This window comes from Zeus faber, assembly GCF_960531495.2.
Source record: "Zeus faber genome assembly, chromosome: 6".
Classification (NCBI taxonomy): Eukaryota; Metazoa; Chordata; class Actinopteri; order Zeiformes; family Zeidae; genus Zeus; species Zeus faber.
Window position 1 is genome coordinate 10972952 of NC_137201.1, and position 17601 is coordinate 10990552.

General features: G+C 43.2%; 1 protein-coding gene across 3 annotated transcripts; it reads right to left on the reverse strand.

Annotated features, from left to right (window-relative positions):
• Positions 1-3307: 3307 nt before the first annotated feature.
• anln2 (anillin, actin binding protein 2) lies at positions 3308-16931 on the reverse strand. 3 transcript variants are annotated; one of them, XM_080002501.1, is made up of 23 exons: positions 16803-16931; positions 15923-16017; positions 15649-15813; positions 14941-15036; positions 14418-14596; positions 14081-14173; positions 12740-12824; positions 10475-10803; positions 10266-10372; positions 9936-10065; positions 9545-9680; positions 9208-9396; positions 8764-8890; positions 8581-8629; positions 8046-8099; positions 7920-7952; positions 7785-7806; positions 7190-7299; positions 6694-6747; positions 5787-5873; positions 5535-5642; positions 5111-5259; positions 3308-4335 (listed from the first exon to the last, which is right to left on the reverse strand). In XM_080002501.1, the coding sequence occupies exons 2-23, from the start codon at positions 16014-16016 to the stop codon at positions 4170-4172; spliced, it is 2562 nt and encodes an 853-aa protein (XP_079858627.1). In that variant the 5' UTR covers position 16017; positions 16803-16931; the 3' UTR covers positions 3308-4169. The 3 variants fall into 3 exon arrangements, with proteins under 3 accessions (XP_079858627.1, XP_079858626.1, XP_079858628.1); XM_080002500.1 differs by having other exon boundaries at positions 12740-12827; XM_080002502.1 differs by lacking the exons at positions 3308-4335; positions 5111-5259; positions 5535-5642; positions 5787-5873 and having other exon boundaries at positions 6342-6747; positions 12740-12827.
• Positions 16932-17601: the final 670 nt, after the last annotated feature.

Below are 17601 nucleotides of genomic sequence, written 5' to 3' on the forward strand. Positions count from 1 at the left end.
AAGTGAAAGGGTTTTGATCCGCGATCAAACAGTGAACCTTCCAGCGCTGATTTTCGTTCTTCCGCTCCAAGAACTCCCCGAGGTTTTCGCCCGGCACTGCTACCGCGAAGCCGTTTCTGGGGGACTTTATTTTGCCCCTGCTTCTGAACCCGTCTGTTTATTTGAGGACCACGTGGACCTCCGTTCCCCCAATCTTCATCTGCAGCACCACTGTTTACGTCTCACAGCTGTCCCAAAAACTCGATCTTCACAGCCGTAAACATGCTGTCGAATACACTGTTCTGTTTTCCTCTTCTTATAGGACCACCATCTTCGGGGTATTTTGGCAACCTGGTTTCCCTGCCACATCAATCACGGAGGCCTGGAAACCGTGTTATCGATGCGCGGCCTATTTCTCAATGCCGTGCGCGGCTTCCTCAAGGACGGTGCGAGGAACGGACAATTGGGAAGGGTTGGGGTCACAGGATGTTGTGCAGAATGTGTGTTCCTCTCAGGGCAGGACAACAAGGCCAGCGACCCGCTGTTCTATTCTGTCACACCGGCGATAAAGGTTGGACAGAGAAGTGCATCATTTCCGCCCCGTCTAAGGCGGTGGGCAGGGTTTCACCCGCTCTCTTGAGGACCTCGTGTCAATTTCCCCAAAAGCTTCAGCAAAGCTCCTCCCGCTAAATTGGAGGAGACGGGTCAATCCCGAGACCAAACCCGCCGAGCTTTGACGACGTCACAGCTATGACTAGCCTCGAAGGTTGGTCGAACGTCTGGCGATCTTGTGAGGCCAATACCACCCAGTTTCCAGGGTGCGCCCAACCCCTGGTACGCACACATCTGCGTGTCCCTAAAAACAGAGTGACAGACAGACACACACAAACCCATACCCCACCCCGATGAGATGAGAGCTATGGGAGGAACAGGACGTCTAATTCTAGACCACTTCCTGTATGACATTCCTGACCTGCCTTCCTGCCAGGTTCTGCCAGACTGAGTATATAAGTCCACATGGCTCTGCCTTCCGCCTGGCGTGCCAGCCATACCCACACAGTGCCAAAGAATGGCTCTTTTCACAGTAGGCCTTCATGGAATTGCATGGCAAAAAGATTCAAGTTCAAGAGATTATTTGTCACATACATATACATACGGTCATACATATATGCAGTGAAATGTCATGACACCCGGTGACTACGCACAATAAGCTTTATAAGCTGTAAAAATACTAAAAAATACCAAAATGTGCGTAATCGACACAAGGTGCTCACGCAGGCAGTCGCAAGGGGAGGCGCCACAATAGCGATTCAGCAATACACACGTGTGTGTGTGTGTGTGTGTGTCTTGAGAGGTGGGGTGTTTGTTGGGTTGACTGTGAGGACTCGTACAAAAGATTTGACCTCATGAAGGCGTTTACGGAGGTGTAATCTGTTTGGACCGTTTAGTCCAATGCGCTCAGGGACCATCCTTGGCATAGGCGGGGTTGCTCCGCCACAGAGGCAACACAGGCACTTGACTATTGGCTAAGACATGCAGAACTAGCTGTGTTCGGGTCCAATAAAATAAATACTTTTTGAGAGCTAAAGAAAGTGTTTTTCACTTGCAGGGATATGTTGATTGGAGCCAAATTCTGATAGTAACCCATATTTCCATAACATACCACATATCTTCCAACTTTTTTTAATTTGTATTTTTAAAAGTGCTCCATTTCATTTCAGTAAACCTACCATCATACTTGCTCATCTGGCCTCGGGTGATTCATATCAAATTAAACACAGGCATAGGTATGAGGTCACCGCAGTGTGACATCACAGCAGTCTGTCGCACAGGAGAGGAGTATTGCTGCATTAATCGCAAGTGGACAGCACTAAATACAAGCGTAAACGCACCCAATGCGTCCTCAATGCGGCTTGAGATCCGATCGCTCAGTCTACATTCGGAGGTGGTCTGGGCCGCATATGGCCACATTTTTATAGCAGTGTAAATGCAAATGTGTTCTGGGCCACATTCAAGGACCAGGACCGCCTACTCAACTGACGTCCTGTGCGTAAGCGGAAGTACGTACTCTATTCTCTATACTCCTATTCAAGTCTTGTCAGGAAATTGATAAGGTCTTCCCGTTACAGAAGCACAATATTTATTATGTACAAGTATTTACACAAAAACATCCAGTTTTTACTAAATAAGGTCCCATAGCAATGGAAAGATTCAAGTAGACGTCTGTTACGTGGCATGGGACGTACAGGTTTTTTGTTTTGTTAATTTCCATTATGCAGTGATCAGGACAGTCCCTTAACTCAGTGTGTTTCATACAAGTAGGAAACTAATGGAAATAAATAGATCTAAAATAAAAACACTATTTTTATTTGCTTTGGCCGTAGACACGGGAACCAAAAAGCGCAGTGGACCAGAGATCGTTCCCTCTCCATTACACAGTAATCGGGACAGTCCCTTAACTCAGTTGTTTAAAAATGTTTGTTTCGTGCAAGCAGAAACTAACGGAAAATAAATAAATCTTAAATAAAAACACAGGCAAACCAGAGTGAAAAGCGGCGCAACACACACGGCTTACCACTGTCTGAAGGAGAGTACAGTACAGAGAGTCAGTACAACAGAAACTGGAAGATTCATAGCTCAACCAGTCGATTTATGGGATTTCAAAATAGCTGGAGGTGGGTAGTCAATCATGACAGTAATGCCAACGTAAAATAACACACCTCAAAATTATTGGCAGGTGTAAACAGGGCCTCTGTCAACAGAACTGTATTGAACTGGACTTCATGGGTCTAGCTTTGTACCGTTACTTTTTTTTTTTTAAACTAAACTGTTTGACTTGCACAAATCAGTAGTTCTCAACCCCTTCTGGTGGCTATACATTCTTAAACAGCTTACACGGACTGCATATTGACAAAACAATACCTGTTGCAGCAGTATTCAATACCATTTGCATTACTATTTTTTCCAAATATGGAAAAAGGCAAAATGTCTGCACATACCAGGGGGGTTAATGGCTGGATATTTTCAGACTCTTTTACACTAGGTTTAATATTTTAATTCACCCTTTTTGGTAATGATTTAGTCTTCACAATGATGTCTCTCTACAGTTAGTGTGACGGTGCAGGATCTGACAAGTGGATGGCAGCAAGTTACTTTCGTTTAGTAGTCTTTTTTACATAAAGGAAAAACTGCCAAGTCTAGAAAACTGCTAATGGGATGATGAGATTAAAGTTATATACCAGCACACTATGCATTGCAAAAACATAAAAAAAATAAAAAGAAAACATTTAAAAGATAACATTCAGACCAAGTGTTTCTTTTTCGGATGTTTAATTGTTAAGCAGTGGGCCGAGATGGCTCCCCACTGAACAGAGACAAGAACAACAGGTACAGTAGATGGAAATACAGGGATATTGAACACCAGGACACAGAAGAGATGAGTAGAAAGGATTACACACAATGCAGCAGCTTCACCATTGTCCTTTCAAACGCCTGAGACAGGAGTCAATACTCACTGGTCACCTTCAGCGGCCAGATCAATACCGATGGGACGATAACAATGTGCAACAATACAAATCCTGTGCTTTTATTCCATTAAGCCAAACTCCTGGAAAAGAGGGAGGGAGTCAAACTCCTAGGACACGGATGGTAAATCCCACCAAGAGACAGGAGTAATTTTACAGAAATGATGGCATTGCGCTGCCGTAGGTGTTCTGTTAAACAATGATACCAAATCTCTTTTTGGCTTGGTCCAGAAGCATAAAATGGCTGCAGAAACTCTCTTCCAGAACATCCCAGGATAAGGCACGGCACCCCAAATAATAAGGTTAGGCTAAACCACATACAATCAGGTGTGTCGTTTAGCGTACATTCCAAAATGGCTGGGAAAGCTCCATCCCATATCACTTGAAAGTGACCAATCAAATTACATCTAAAGCAGCTCCCCATAAGAGAAAACCAAAAAAAAAAAAAAAAAAAATTACCTCAATAGCACATGGTAATGACTGATTTCCCATCTGAATCAAATCTATGAAGTTACAAATGCGAATGTCAAATCAAATATAAAAAGTAAACTCAAAGCAGCAGCAGACAAAGCACAACACAGAACTCTAATCTTTAATAAATGCTCAGATTTAGGACAAAGGTAGGATACATTTTGCTGTGTTGGCTCTGGATCCGACTTGGTGCCGTTACAGGATACTCTCGCTCATGCTGCTGCTGGTGGACGGTCTGGGCGGCTGCGGGTCCTTGTGGACGGGCCGCAGACGGCTCCACGTGTGAATGTCCAAAAGGGCCTGGTTGAACTTCTCCATCCAATCCGAGCGCTCCTGCTTGGTGTCCGCCGAGAACCAGCACCTGCGGGAGGAACGACGGTGCGGGGGGCGGCTGGTTTATTTCATGGGATATATGACTGTTTCCGGAAATGCTTACGCCGTCAAAGTTTCCTTGGACAACACTGAACAGATAACACCTAAAAGTCTTGGCGGCTTGATACCTGGACGGATAAAATATGTTTAATTAACTCAGTCCTACCGGCAGGAGCGGCCTCAGTTCAAGGAGGGAAATTATGAAATGAGTTGTAATTCCCGATTGTTTTGGTTTTTTTGGGGGGTGCAGGTCTTTTCAAATTCAGCAGAGTTAGTGACATTCCTTCTATAGCCCGACTTGCCCCATGAATATTTGAAGGCACTGCTGCGTAAAACAATCTTTAGGAGCAACATTCCTCGGCTGCCTTATTGAAATGCATGTTTCAATAAGGCAGTTGCGTGTAGGGCAGTTTCTTTGCCCTACACGCAACAGACAGTCAGACATTATTTCAATTTAATAAGTTTGTTGTTCCTTTTTAAACTGTGGTTTATTTACTGGACTTTACAAAGGCTGAATGTTAGAATGAGTGGGTTTGATTTTTCTGGTAGGAGTGTCAAGTAGAACATTTTCTGTATGCTCAAAATTAGACCAGATTATAAAATCCTATTTACAATCCTCATCCAGGAAATGTTGGGATATAATTATCTCCTCCTGAGGGAACCATGTCAACCTCCTTAATTTTTTTTTTTTAATTTATGTTTGAATTGGAACATTAGGCATTTCAGGCAGTATTGCTGTAAACGGGTACATTGTGGGGACGTACTTGGCTACGGCCTCCTGGCTGTCGTTCTGCTGCTGCATGTGGACGCTGCTGACCAGCTCAAAGGTGAAAGGTCGAGCGCAGGAATCCCTCTTGACGGGTTTCACGCACTGACTGGGCGAGTTGGACAGAGAGATGCTGCCCTCTGCTGCCTGAGGAGAGCACAGCAAGTAAATCACAACTTCCGCTCTAAATCTGTCTTGCATGTCATCCCTCCGGTGCTGAAGGCTGTGCTGGAGTTAAATCAACCAATTTTCTCAACTCTCTGTTCTAGCAGTGACATTAGATCCTAGAAACTACCATCAGCTCTAAGTCTGTGGTCCTTTCCAAAAACGGCGCATGACCAAAGCACGCACGTCCCGTGACGTGCCAGTGGGTGATTTTATAGACCTAAAATGTGGAACTCAATCATTTGCTCTGTCCTCACCTTGACTTCCTTGTCATTAGGATGGTTCCAGTAATACATGTAGTCTCCATTCAGGCTGAAGTATCGGCGATGCCACATGCCGAATCCGTTTACAACCTCGAACATGGTCTGAAACGCCAGAGAGGAGGGGGCAGAGGAGCTTAATGAGAAGCAAATTAAAATGCAAAAAGCTGGCTAGCGTAGCTTTAGTTTGTTCAGAGGAAACCCCCCCCCAAAAGAAAAAATAAATAAAAAATAAAAGGGCGTCATTACCAGAAAGCCTTGGTGCTGCACATTGGAGTGACTCTGGCTGTCCAGGTGCAGGTAGATGTTTCCCTCCAGAGGAGAGAGGAAGGGAACCTGCAGCCAGAGGGACAGAGATGGGCCACAAGTGTAATGGTGAATTCGGGATAAACACACGGTCTTGAGCACTGTCTCGCTGCGGCAGGTAAAACATGAAGAATCTGTCTATTCTATTTAAGACACTGGCGGGGTTAGTTGTATTATCACTACTTTGTGTATGTACACGGTCCTATTCAAGGTGCTACTGTGGATGTAGGATGTAGAACAGGTAATGCCATGGGCACACTACACAACTTTCTGTCTTGAGATCAGGAGTCTTGCGGTTTTACGCTACATGACTGATCGACGACAGGGGGTCACACATTACAAGATCTCTCACCAGAAGGAATCCCAGACCAGTCTGTCTGGTCCCCAAACTACGTTTTGTTATGAAAACACACGTGAGTAGTGACACGGAAATGACGCGATACCATGCGCGGGACAGGATTAATTATTGTTTATTAGAGTCTTGATCACTGTAAAAAAAAAAACAACAAAAAAAAACTAGAAAAGGGTATAGGTATGTTGTCTTTCTGGCTGCTCTATGATCGGATCAGTCAGATCGCGTCGTGAGCAGTTCACACCACACGGGAGCGCGCTATGATTTTCCTCCGATCTGAGGCTTTGCTCAGCCATCTCCAAAATCCTGTCAGCGAGTGGAAAAATCGGGCCAGAATCACATGGTCTGAACTCAGCATAAGAAATTTAAGAACATGCGACAATGACTAAGGCGGCCGTAAATTATTTTTTGTTTGCAACTGACACATAAGTAGATAGTCCCTCGGGAAGGCTGAAAAGATAATGGTGAGAAGTGACAAGAGGCGACAGCGGTGTGAACCTTTTCCTGAAATTCATCTCCCAGGAGCCGCCTGATTTTGCCTTCAAATTTCATCTGAGTGGAGAAAGGCAGAGAGAGAGAGGGAAAGAAAGACAGTTACATCACCAGTGTCCCCCACCCATGTGCTGAACCCTAAGGAAAAAAAATAAAATAAAAAGATGCACAGAAAGAGAGCCAAAGTGAAATGGTGACTGTAGCACTCCTGTATATAATCACTTTTACATTCCATTCATCTGCTAATTTAGACCATCCTGTACTGTTTCGTATTTGTAAGTATTTTTGTGCATATTAGGGTGTCTCCTTTTATTTGCATTCTGATCACACACACACACACACACACACACACACACACACACACACACACACACACACACACACACACACACACACACACACACACACACACACACACACACACACACACACACACACACACACACACACACACACACACACACACACACAGAGAGAGAGAGAGACCCAGCCTCCCCAGTACCTTATCCAGAGGGAACTTGGTCTGTCCCAGCGAGGCCAGAGTTATCTTGTGGGAGCCCACCAGACAGAAGTTACTGGAACGCCGTAGGTTTAAGGCCGGCAGGGTGGCAGCTGGATGAGGAGTGAAAAATAACCAACGTTTTTTTTTTTAAGCCAAAGAGGGAAAACAACAAACAAAAAATAAATTAATTGTCTATCTCCAGTTCTGTGGCTCATATAAGACATCAAATACAATCTTTAGTTTGAATGTCAGAGGCACAGAATACAGACTGCATGTGTCAACTGCACCAAGAAATATAGAGTAGAACCAAGAAAGTTAAAGAAATTAACTTCCCACAATAAATTATCACAATCTCTGTGTGGCCAATGGAAATACTAAATTGAGTGATATCGTAGAAATAATTTATTAAACAATTTATTTTATATAACAACACTAAACTAAGAAGTGCATGAGGGAAAAGACTAAATGTACTCAGGGTTCCTGCCGAATAGAAGTCAAAGTTTTCCCAATGATGACATTTACTCATCCACTTATAGGGAACCATTCAGAAATTAACTTTTAGAAGGAAAAAGAACAAAAACATGAAACAACTTACATGCCAAAGTGTTATTGGAGCGCTGTTGGAAGGGAAAAAGAGGAGATGTTTACAGCCTATCCGCTCATCGTTTCATCCATGACATGAATCGTTAACATATACTGCATTTCTTGAGTATCAACCAAGAACACTGACCGTGAGAGTGCTGAGCAGCTTTCTTGGTGTGACCTGTTGGTGTTCCAAAATAGCCTGAATAAATGACGCTGTTCTACATAAAACAGAGAGATCTGCTTCATATTTGACAGATAATGACTTGTTTACCCGTGGCTTGGTGGAAGTGCGCTCCACAGTGCCGCTGCTCCCTGACGTGTGCGACTTGAATTAAAAACATGAGGGGAAAAAACGCACTGGTTAATGCCAATCACATCAATTTTAGATGATAGAGCTTATAAAAATGTTACTTTTCATATTTGATTCTCGCCTTCCAATTTTTATGTTTTGGATTCTAAAAAATAAATGTTAGTGAAGTAAAAAGCAATTTCTTGCCATAAGGAGGAGATTTGCTCACTCCAAACACACTGTTAATCATTTCTTCTCTTCAGAAGTGGTGGTGAGGGTGCCGCATACCTTTGTAATGTATGAATTAATTAATACCAAGAGGAAAACCTCTCTAAAAGCATTATATCCAGAGTGCAGAAAGCTGCAGATGAAAATGTACAATTTTCATAAAAGTGCAGTGTTTGGCATCTTTCACTAGCGACAAAACAACTTTAAAAACCCTACTCAGGTTCACTTAAAATACGCTTCGGCACAAATGCGCTTTCGGAAAAACATAATTTGAAACCGGTTCTCTTACCAGGCTGTAGACTTCCACGTCAATCTCAAAGTTGGAGCGAATATCCTTCCTAAAACAGAAGAGACATGAGTAGAAAAAGAAAAAAAAAAAAGAGACTCCCAAGATCTATGATGGGTAAGAAGTTTAATTTTAACGTAATGAATTGACAAGTCAATTTGTTGTCCGTTGTTTTGGATGACCTACAGAGTGACGGAGGTGGGGAAGGAGATTGTGTCTCCGTTCTGGGCGTCTGCGGCCGTGGCCAGCGGCGTGGCCACGATGTTGCAGGGCCCGTAGCGGATCAGGACAAAGAAATAGTGACTTGGACGGCCTTGAAGGGGTGCCGGGAAAACAGAAAAATCAAAAACAGTGACACATTAATTACTTGAGTTTGGATATAAATTGGTGTGATACAGAGTAATAAGATGCGTTTTGATCGATTATTTAAAAAAAAAAAAAAGATCATAAGTCTATAAACCTTTAGGAACAAGACAAACAAGAATGGATCTGACATCAGATTCCAATTCTTCAATTTGTTTGTATACATTCGGGTCTTACAAGTCAACTAAATCAAATATTTCTCATCTTCTTGACCCACCAGCAGAAACACATAAAGGCGCTTTGAGACAGGCGGACATATTGCCATACCTCTGCGGTTGCGGGAGGAGCAGACAAACTCCACCTTGAGAGGAAGCTGTACGCTGCTGATGGAGACCGTCCCTCGGCAGGGCTGCTGGGAGACGTGGTCCCCGTCTCGTCCCGCCGTCTCCTCAGACTCGGAACCCTTCTCCGCCCTCAGTCTGGACACCTCTGCTAGCAAGGCGGAGCGCTTCTCACCTGGAACGGAACACAAAGAACACAGGGATCCTGCTTAGGAATCAGGATTTTTATAGGATACAAAATACAGGATCCAGGAAAAAAAAAACCCATAACAACCAGCGTGTGCTGTGAGTTTAAGTCATTTCCAGTGTGGAACACTACATACAAGAGACCAGGAGAAGCTTCTCGGCTTCGGCCTCCTCCAGTGAGCCTCGGCCGTGCTCTTCGTCCGTGCAGCAGCTCAGCGCCTGCAGCGTCTGGGCAACCACGGTCTGCAGCTTCACCGCCTCGTCACTGAGAGCCTGGAGAGCGGCAGAAGGACACATACGACACATCGGGAAAGGCAGACTTCAAAAATACTATTTATTTAAAAATGAGTCATTGTGATTGAAGAAATTTGGTAGAGAATACATACAAGGAATACATACAAGGTCTTTCCCCAGAGGTCAAGAAGTCACGAGAAATACTCCCACACAATCACATTCAAACTGCTCAGTACACTGGTTTTATTCGTCAAGGTTTGAGTCAAGAAATTGTTGACAAATTCAGAGACACACCGTAATCTTTTCTTTCGCATTTATAGAAGGGGGAGAGCAGGACTTCTCTGGGGCCCGGCGCTGAACGCCAGGAGTCACGCTCTGGATGGTCGGCAGCATGTTCTGTCTTTGGGTGCGGTAGGCATCGATGCTGTCAAGTGAAAATTTAACAAACAATCACTCCAACTTATATTATGGTATGTATATCTAATCAAACTAGTCAGGCTCGTTCTTATCCAACATCTTTGAAGAAGTTTAATTATATTCTAATCATGCACCAGACAGAAGGTCGATGATTTAGTTCGGGTGGACAGTGTACCGAAGCTGGTTATGTCGTGCCACCATATCTACCTGTATAAGGGGGCGGACTCTGCAGGAGGGGTGGTGATCACCTCCTCTTCTGGAGTCAGGAGTAGAGATGGAGGGTTGGACACTTGGTTTGCTGCCAGTCTCTGTGTCTGCGAGGGCACATGTCGCATAATGACAATATGAGAGCAACGAATATGAGATTAACTCCTTTTATCCCCGACATAAGTGAGAATACTGTGTGCCTCTCTTACCAGAGGAGTGACAACTGCCTCTACAGACTTGCTGAGGGGAGAGAGGATCCCACTGGCAGGGAAGGTCAACATTTCCAGCTCCTTGCATCCCTCTCCTTCTTCCTTCTTGACTTGATCCTCTTCTTCCTCGCCTCGGTCTTTTGTCGCCTCTGTGTCCATCTTGTCTTTGTCTCCAGCGTTAGCGCCTATGGTACTATCATGGTCTTCCGTGTCCTCCTCCTTACCCCTCCTCTGTTCCTCAATCCTCCCGGCATATTCCAGAACCTCGTTGAACATCTGATCAATCACCTCGGCGGTGTTGGTCTCGTCGTGGGAGCTCAGTTCAGCATCTGTGGAAATACATTGTCTCTCAGTCTCTAAACTTGCAGCCTGAAAATGACATACCCAAAATAAAATGGTTACTGCTGTTGTTGAACCCCTTGGACTACAAGTGTAGTTCCTGGTCTCGTTTGAAAGGTTACACGCTGTAGTTTCTGTAGTAGTCAGAATTACTCTAAGTATGAGAATATAAGTTGTTAAGACCTACCTGCTTGCACAATTCAAAGTTGCAATGTGCACACACTGATAAGTCAGGATACAGTCTTTGAACATACAAAATACTGTGCAGAAGAGTTTTGTGTCATACCCAATTATTTCATTCCATCTAGTTCACCTGTATTATCCCAGCGATGTTATCCTCAAACTAGTTGGTAGAAAAGCCATGATGGATTCTCTACAAACTAGTTCATGCCCAAGTGGATAGTGGTCACCAATGGAACCCACCCAGTGCTTGGCTCGGAGTGTTTCTAGTCTTGATAGTCCTCTCACCTGACAAATTAGTCTCTGCTCTGGACTCATGGGAAGTGTTCGCCTCAGATGGAGACGACGCATTGATAAGCTCAGGCTCCAGGATGAAGGTGACTTTCTTCAGACCTGCTTTGTCCTTCCACTGGTGCACTTCCTCCACCTGGTCTCCATGTGCTAGTTCATCTACACCACCGTGTCCAACATCTAACAGGCCGGGATCGGTTTCTCGGACCTGCTGCTGGTCGTCCGTTGCTTGGGTCTCAATCAGTGCCTGAACCATGTCTTCTTGTTTTACAATGCTTGTCTGAGTCGCTATGTCTCCTCTCAGCATTGTAGCAGTTTCATGGGGCTTCAGGTCTCCATGAACACTGATAACACTAGGTAGCTCTAGGGCCTTTTGGCCTGAGGCCAAGTCTAACTGAGGGATGACTTTGGATTCAGTACATGTACCCTTTGGTATATATTCCATGTCTCCCTCAGGTTCCTGAGTTTCACAAGACCAAGAAATATCCGCTTCAATAATCTTGGCTTCACACTGTGCTATGATTGCACAGCTAATAACCTCTTTTTTTTCAGCTGCAGATGATTCCCACTCAAGCTCTTCCTTTTCCTCCTCAGCCGCATCTTCCAGGTCCCTGTGGCCCCCACATCCAGGGTACTTCCATAGCCTGAATTCTTCATCTGTGGAAGGCTCCATCTCCTCTTGGCTGAAGGGGGAACCCTCCCCCTCGTCATTGGAATCACCCAGAAGAAACTCTAACCCTCTTCCTCCACTTTTTTGGGAAGACTCCTGAGTCGCCTTTCTAGTGGAATCCTCACTAAGGACAGATCCTAAAATGCCCAGCTCTTCATCAACAGGCAAATCTGTTGTTCTCTGATGTTCATGTTGACGAGAGCCCTGAACCCCCTCCTGCTCCCTCTCCTCACTGTCTCTTAGACCTTTTTGAGTCACTAACTCACTCTGATCCACCTGCACCTTGCATTGCTGGTTAGTCTCCATTTCTATATATACGGTAGGGACTGGGGAGTGAAATTGTCCATTTTCACCTGTTGAATAACGACAGTCGCACATCTCTGTAGTAGGGGCCTGGACTGTATAATGAATATACAGTATAGATTGATTTTCAATGTACAAAAAGACATCAGAATGCAATGAAAATCTATTATGTACAATAATAAAAATCTGAAAGTTCTACTTCTGTCTTCTTTACTGTAAAGGAATACAAGTCATTGTTGATCAATAACTACTCCGATTTTAAGATGTAAGCCCCCATTTCATCTCATCTCTTCTCTGGACTTAGACCCTTGGTGTAATTCAAATCCTAATATCACATTTCATAAAATGTAAACCAAAGTCTAATAGCCCAATAGTTCTGGTAGGACCTTAATCGGGGCCTGTGCTGGTGTTGATGTGGTGTATCAACATTGGTGGAGTGATGTACACAGGCTTAGCCATTTCCCCCCTGAAAAGGCTCTCACCTGTGGTGTTGACTTGAAGCTTCTCCACATTCGAGGCATGAGCTTCATTGAGACTATCATCTATCGAATTAGCATTACCGTCATCCTGCTGGAAACAAGGGAATTAGTAACCATGTCCAAGAGAGGAAAAGAAGCAGAGCTGTTGTGTTATCAAAAATATACTTTCTCAAATGGGGAAGCATTGACGGTTTTGATAATGAATTTATTTTTAGAGAAATAAATAAGGTAAACAATTATTTGTAATAGTGAATATTGTTAAAAAACAAAATAGCAAATAACAAAAGCAACAAAGCTAAACAACAAATCTAGAAATAGAGTGCAATAAAAAAAAAAAAAAAAAAAAAAAAAAGGTATCATTAAGACATTATCTTAAAAAAAAATGAAATAAGAACCTAGATGCACTGCAGAAAGCAATTCCGGGAGGAAAAAAAAAAATTCCTCTATCACAAGGACACTCATGCATAGTAGAGTAGAGTAGAGAGCGCAATATGAGGAGTCAAAGTTATTACAGTTGACAATTCCAATCAGTTGATGCTGTAATCTAGGTAACATTTGGACAAAAGTGCATGGATTTGCATGCATGCATGGATTTGCACCTCCTCCACAAAGTAATACCCAAGTGACGTACACATCAGTGGCAACGTGACGAGGTCAAAGTTAAGTATATAGTGGCACCCAGAATGTCCCCTTACACCAAGCAAGGCATTTACTATTTACGACCAGAGAAAAGGAAATCCTCAGTGTGTTTAGTGACCAAAAAATAGCAAATTCCAAAAAAGTCAAAAGTAAGTGGAAAACTAATAAGAACTTTATTCCCCACTGCATGTGCTTCAGAGTAAAGCGATGTCTGTTGGAAGCAGACTTACGCCCCCGTCCAGAGGCTGCAAAGGAGGCCAATGGATTTTCAGGTTACATCGAGGTGGAATCCAGGAGGAACAGGACGGGGCAGGAGAGGTCCTCCCCTGCTAAGATTTACATAGACTGGAGTTTGTTTAAGAGCTTGTAGCACCCCCGCCCTCCTCCCTGGGGAAAAGATTTTCTTGGGAAATCATTTTTTATCTAATTTGTGTGGCAGCGTATAGGCAAAGTGAAAGTATCGTTGAACTATTTCAGGAACACACTTTTTCTTTCCAAGCCATAATTGGAAAAACATATTTTTCTTTATAAGCATTACTACAACGCTTTCACTATGCTTTTACTACAGCATGTGGAACAGAGGCAAAAAATTATATATATGCATTATGAGATTAAAACAAAAATATATATTATAGGCAGTTCATCAAGAAAGATAAACGTCAACATTGATGAATTTGTTTTTGAAAAACTAAGCCGGCAACACACCTCAGCCAATGACGGGTCGGAAGAGCTCCTTTTCAACCAGGCGTTCTCACTGATTGGCTGGGAGCGGAGCAGCCGAAGCTCCTGCTCCCTTTCCTGATTGGTTAAAACATAAAAACAACATCAGAAAAAGGAATCTTGTTTAGTCACTGACTTCAACGGTTGAGTATGCTTTCCCCACACAGCACCAAACAATGGAAGTCTGTTAGAAACATGACAGTTTTGGAAATGAATCCAAGTCACTTGATTCAAATAATAAGGTCATTGAGGTAAATTTCACTTGGGTTGAAACTCCTTATTGAGCCACAGCTGCATTATCTGCATCTTGGGGGTGACTGACCTGGCGAATACGAGACACCTGTTTGGAACTGGGTGTCACGCTGCCTTGGAGCTTCTGTTGGATGCCGGACACAAAGTTGGAGAGCGTGCGAGGGCAGGAGTCGGCGGGTTCTGGGGCAGGACTGGCCAGAAAGGTGGGCGTTTTGAAGCGCTCCAGTCGCTGCTGGAACTCTTCCTCGCCTTGAAACAAGTGGCACACAAAGGAATGTGGCATCAGATATGGTTCTAATATCAATATTTATCTCTTTTTTTTTTTTTTTTTTCCTTCCCAGGAATACTGTAATCCTTAGGCTTATATTCAGGAACAAATCAGTACTTCACAGATACAATGGAAAAGGCGGGATAAGCAATATCTTTAATAATATAGAAAGCCAGTCAATACATATGGCTTTGTATCAATGTTTAACATGGTTTTGACAAAGTAAAAGCGCGATAACTTATTATCCTAAATAAATAACAACTAACTAACCACCAGAGTATATTTTTCTGTGTAGGTGTGTGTGTGTGTTCACATCCATCCTCACCTAAGAGGTGCGCAGTGAAGCCCTTGTCCTGAAGGATGACTGACGGGGTGTCAGTTCCAGGATCTGACAGACACCTCTGTGTCAAAAGAGGTCCTCCTAAAACAACACGCACGCATTGCTTAGGATTGTGAATATGCCTGGTATGTTCGGGGGATGAAAGTTAAACTGAAACATTGCATGATTGAAAAGGTGCACGTTAGAAAAGTGTGCAAGAATAACTCACCTTTCTCCAATTAAAATTTCCTATACTCCTCCAGATGATCATTAAATATTGCTGTGTACCAATACTACAATACAATACTGGACCAATGACAGATCAAAGCCGAACAACCCCTATTCCCAGAAGATTAATGTAATCATGCCTTGGATATTATCTGTTCTTTATATGCTTATGGATGTGCTAATATTCATTAGGCATTTAATTCATTGTCAAAATCTCAGTTGTGTACTCCCAAATCAGCAGATATTTCACACTTAATTTTGAAAGGGTGTCTCCCTCTTCCAGGTCTTTTATGAAAAAGATTTCCTGCATTTTTACCTCAATAAAAAAGGTAAAAGGTAAGGTAAAAAAACAACAACAACACACACACACAAACACACACCCACACACACCCACACACACACAAATAATAACAACAATCATTCAAATAATAATATAATAATAACAACAGAGTTGGGGTGTGCCACCTCTTAGTAAATGTTACTCACCCTCTCGTCTCTGGGTGAGCTGCTGCACACGGGAGCGTATTGAAGCGACGGCTGGCGTGTCCGGCTTCAGCCCGAGCTCGACTGAGCGTCCAGAGGAGGATGGCGGACTGCGGTTCTCCTGACCGGTCCTCTCCAGGCGCCGCCGCTTCTGACAGTCACCCCCTTCTGCTACGGATGAAGGAATGATGTCCGGCAAGAACCCATTTCAGTGAGGCACACTTGCAGTGATATGTAGATACATGTGCAACATTAAAAAAAAAAAAAAAGTATTTACCTGAAATTGAGAGAACATTGTCTTCTGAATCAGACAGAGGAGCTCTCTGTCTTTTCAAAGTCGAGCTTCCACTGTCGTCGTCCCCTGATTCCATGCTGAAGTGCAAAAAGACAGACGGATACTTTATTTGTAGGGGAATTGCTGTGTTTCAGCAACTCGCATCAAACATTAGTAGGCATTAATAATAAAATGATAATAATAAATAAATAGAAAAAAATGGCAATATACAATAAAGCTACAGATAAACTGAAAAATATAAATAATATACATTAAAGCCACAAATTAAAAATAAAGAACACATTTGTCAGTTAACAAAATCAAAAATAGGAAATTGTGCAAATCTACAAACATACATACTTATACAGTTCGGACTTCATAACAAAGACATAATAAGGATCATATAATATACCGTTTAGACATTGGTCTGGTTGATCATAAAACATTCCGAGGAACAGATATTATACGTTTCCAGGAATGGGAAAAACCACACGCAGGGCTGGGGCTAAGTCGTGACACGAATTAAAAAATACATAAATAATAACATGTCCCTGGTGTCAGCTACATGGCACAATACAATCCCACATTTTGGCGACCAAACACCGGGAAAACTGTCAAAATGGCAAACACGTCACGCCCAAATTCCACCGAAACAGGTCATTGACTTCGGCACAAGTGACAATGAAACGGCTCAAGGGCAAACCGCCCTCCTGAATATAAACGAATGTTTAATCACCCGGTCAATGAGCTTGGGTCGTCGTATAGTTAAGTTTAATAATAAGTGCGTTGCTTTTCCTCTCCCTCTTCCTCCGGTAGCTCGCTGCCGGGTTGCTCAGATGCTGTGCTCGCCAACTCGTGCGAGCTAACGTGAAACGCAACTTACCCCCAAACGGTGCGACGAGAACCCTTTCGTTCCAGTCGTCGTCGCTCGGCAACGACAGCTTGCGAGGCAGGAGTGACAAGCTAAAGGCGGCAGCTTGGCGCCAACATGTCGCACTCGGCTCCGTCTCCTCCTTCAAACTTTGAATTTCAGCGCGTCCGTCGGCTTCGGCTTCTTCTTTTTATCCCCATGGCTTCTGGAGGCCAGCTACCCCCCCCTGCTGGTTGGAGTAGGACGCCCCCCCTTCAATAATAATAATAATAATAATAATAATAATAATAATAATAATAATAATAATAATGAGAGTATTAATAACAAATATCAACAATAACCTTTATTTGCATAGCACCTTTCATACACAACATGCAACTCAGGGCACTATCACATTAATAGGAGCCAAATCACATGGTTTTACATGAAGTAAAACAACAGAAGGAAAGCAAACAGGCAAAATTACATCATTGAATAAGAAATGAGGAACTTTTACACTCAATTCCCGTTTTTGGGTCATCGATTTTGATCTTAAAGGATCACATTCTTTCCTCATTCCTCTTGAATTACTGGTCGTCAATTATTAGCCTTGAACTACTCGGAGCAATTTTTCAAATGATTCTCAAAATAATCCTCAAAATAGCAAAATGGCCACAGTGGCTACCTCCCTGTTCGCTGAAACCCACAGCAACTGGTCTGAAATCATCTTAGCATTCAGTCTGTATATGTTTGTACTACTGTCAACAGGGTACCTTCTCTGGGCCAATACCAAGATTATTAAATATTTTCCAGTAGATCTTATTATTACATC